The sequence below is a fragment of the Heterocephalus glaber genome, unplaced genomic scaffold, assembly GCF_053883595.1.
Source record: "Heterocephalus glaber isolate CG9 unplaced genomic scaffold, H.glaber_assembly_v1.0 deba00001428, whole genome shotgun sequence".
NCBI classification, from domain to species: Eukaryota; Metazoa; Chordata; class Mammalia; order Rodentia; family Bathyergidae; genus Heterocephalus; species Heterocephalus glaber.
The window spans coordinates 24,926,446-24,928,167 of NW_028258293.1; the positions used below are offsets into that span (position 1 = coordinate 24,926,446).

The following is a 1,722-nucleotide window of genomic DNA, read 5'->3' on the forward strand; positions in this document are numbered from 1 at the left end:
ATATATTTTTCTTGGAATTAACATCAGAATTAAGGACATAATAACGCTGTTTTCTTTAATTGGTACAATTTTCTAGAAACACCGGCCAGCTATAGATGAGGGAGAAAACAGGGGACCTGTTCATAAGGTTCTTCATAAAGTAAGAGGCAGTTCATGAGGATAATGTGGAAATTGATGGGTTTTGACTCAAGTTTAAGGGACTTACACAGTATATTTTCAAATACACAACTATACATATGGCATATATACATGTAAATACACACATATACATATATTTGTGAGTGTATCAGATGACACAGACTTAAACAGTGTGAGTTACTTTGGGAAAGTGATTAGTACAGAGATAGACATTGGGGATGCATTCTTATATTGTACATATATTTATGTATATAGAAACTAAGACTAAATGGCCAAGGTGAATTGATATTCTAAGTAGCAGGTGGTTTGGTTGGTTTCTACTGAAATCCCTTTTTCTGATGACTCCTACTGCCTAGATTGCCCAGGATCCTAGAGTTATTTCTTGGAGTTCAGTGATGCTGTAGAAGTCATGCTCTAGAAGAAGGCAGAGAAAATAAGTGAATCATACTCATCTGAATTTGCTTGGTTTTAATGCTATAGATGACAGGGTTCATGAAAGGAGGGAAAAGGAAGTAGATGCAGCTCATTGTGATGTGAACAACATGAGGAATGTGCTTTCCAAACCTATGAATAAATGTCAGACCAATCACAGTGATGTAGAAGATCAGAATGCAACAGATATGGGAGACACATGTGTTGAGGGCCTTGGCCCTTTCGACTCTAGAAGCAATGCCCATGACGGTCTTGAGAATCAAAACATAGGAGAAAAAGATGATGAAAAAGTCCAGTAGCACCATTGCAAATACGACCACGACTGGATAGAGACGATTGAATGTGATATCAGCACAGGCGAGCTTAATGACATCTTGGTGTAGACAGAAAGCATGGGAGAGTACATGAGATCGACAATAGGGAAACCAGTGCAGGCGAATGATTATTGGCATGATGGATAGGCCAGCCCTAGTCAATACACCCAGTCCAATCTTCATGACCCTGGTGTCTGTGAGGATGGAGGTATATCTTAATGGCTTGCAGATGGCCATGAAACAGTCATAGGCCATGGCAAGCAAGACCCCCGACTCCACAATAGAAAGGGTATGGATAAAGTAGGCCTGAGAGAAGCAAGCCACATGGCCAATCTCCCTGTGATTTAACCACAGAACACCCAGCACTGTGGGCATTGTAGTCAATGTCACTCCAAGATCTGTAGCTGCCAACATGGCTAAGAAATAGTACATGGGCTCATGGAGGTTGTGGTCATCCTTAACGAGGAAGAGTAGGGTGCCATTGCTGAGAATTATGGAGATGTAGGCCACCGATAAGGGGATGGAGATCCAGTGGTGTGCCTGCTCAAGCCTGGGAAGCCAGAAAGCAGGAATGGTAAGGTCGTGTTGTTGAGCCACACTGTAGGCATTATAAAGAGGAATATCGTTTCTTCAGGTAATGTAGTAGAAACTAGTTCCTTAGAAGTTGCTTCTTGAGAATATTTCCTGTTCTAAAAAGGTTTACTTGTTTTCACTTCCAGCCATAGCAGAGATGATAATTTAATCATTCCTTGAAAATTTGAAGGCATCAAAAATGTGGTATATATTGAACAATCCTACAAAGTATTAACGACTTTCTCTATGTCAAATCATTGAAGAA

At 40.4% G+C, this 1,722-nt stretch overlaps 1 protein-coding gene across 1 annotated transcript; it reads right to left on the minus strand.

Moving 5' to 3' along the window:
• Nucleotides 1-545: 545 nt before the first annotated feature.
• LOC147828023 (olfactory receptor 51B6-like) lies at nucleotides 546-1,492 on the minus strand. The gene is given in 2 exon segments (XM_087211418.1): nucleotides 546-1,432; nucleotides 1,435-1,492. Coding segments are annotated over 2 exon segments (945 nt in total).
• Nucleotides 1,493-1,722: the final 230 nt, after the last annotated feature.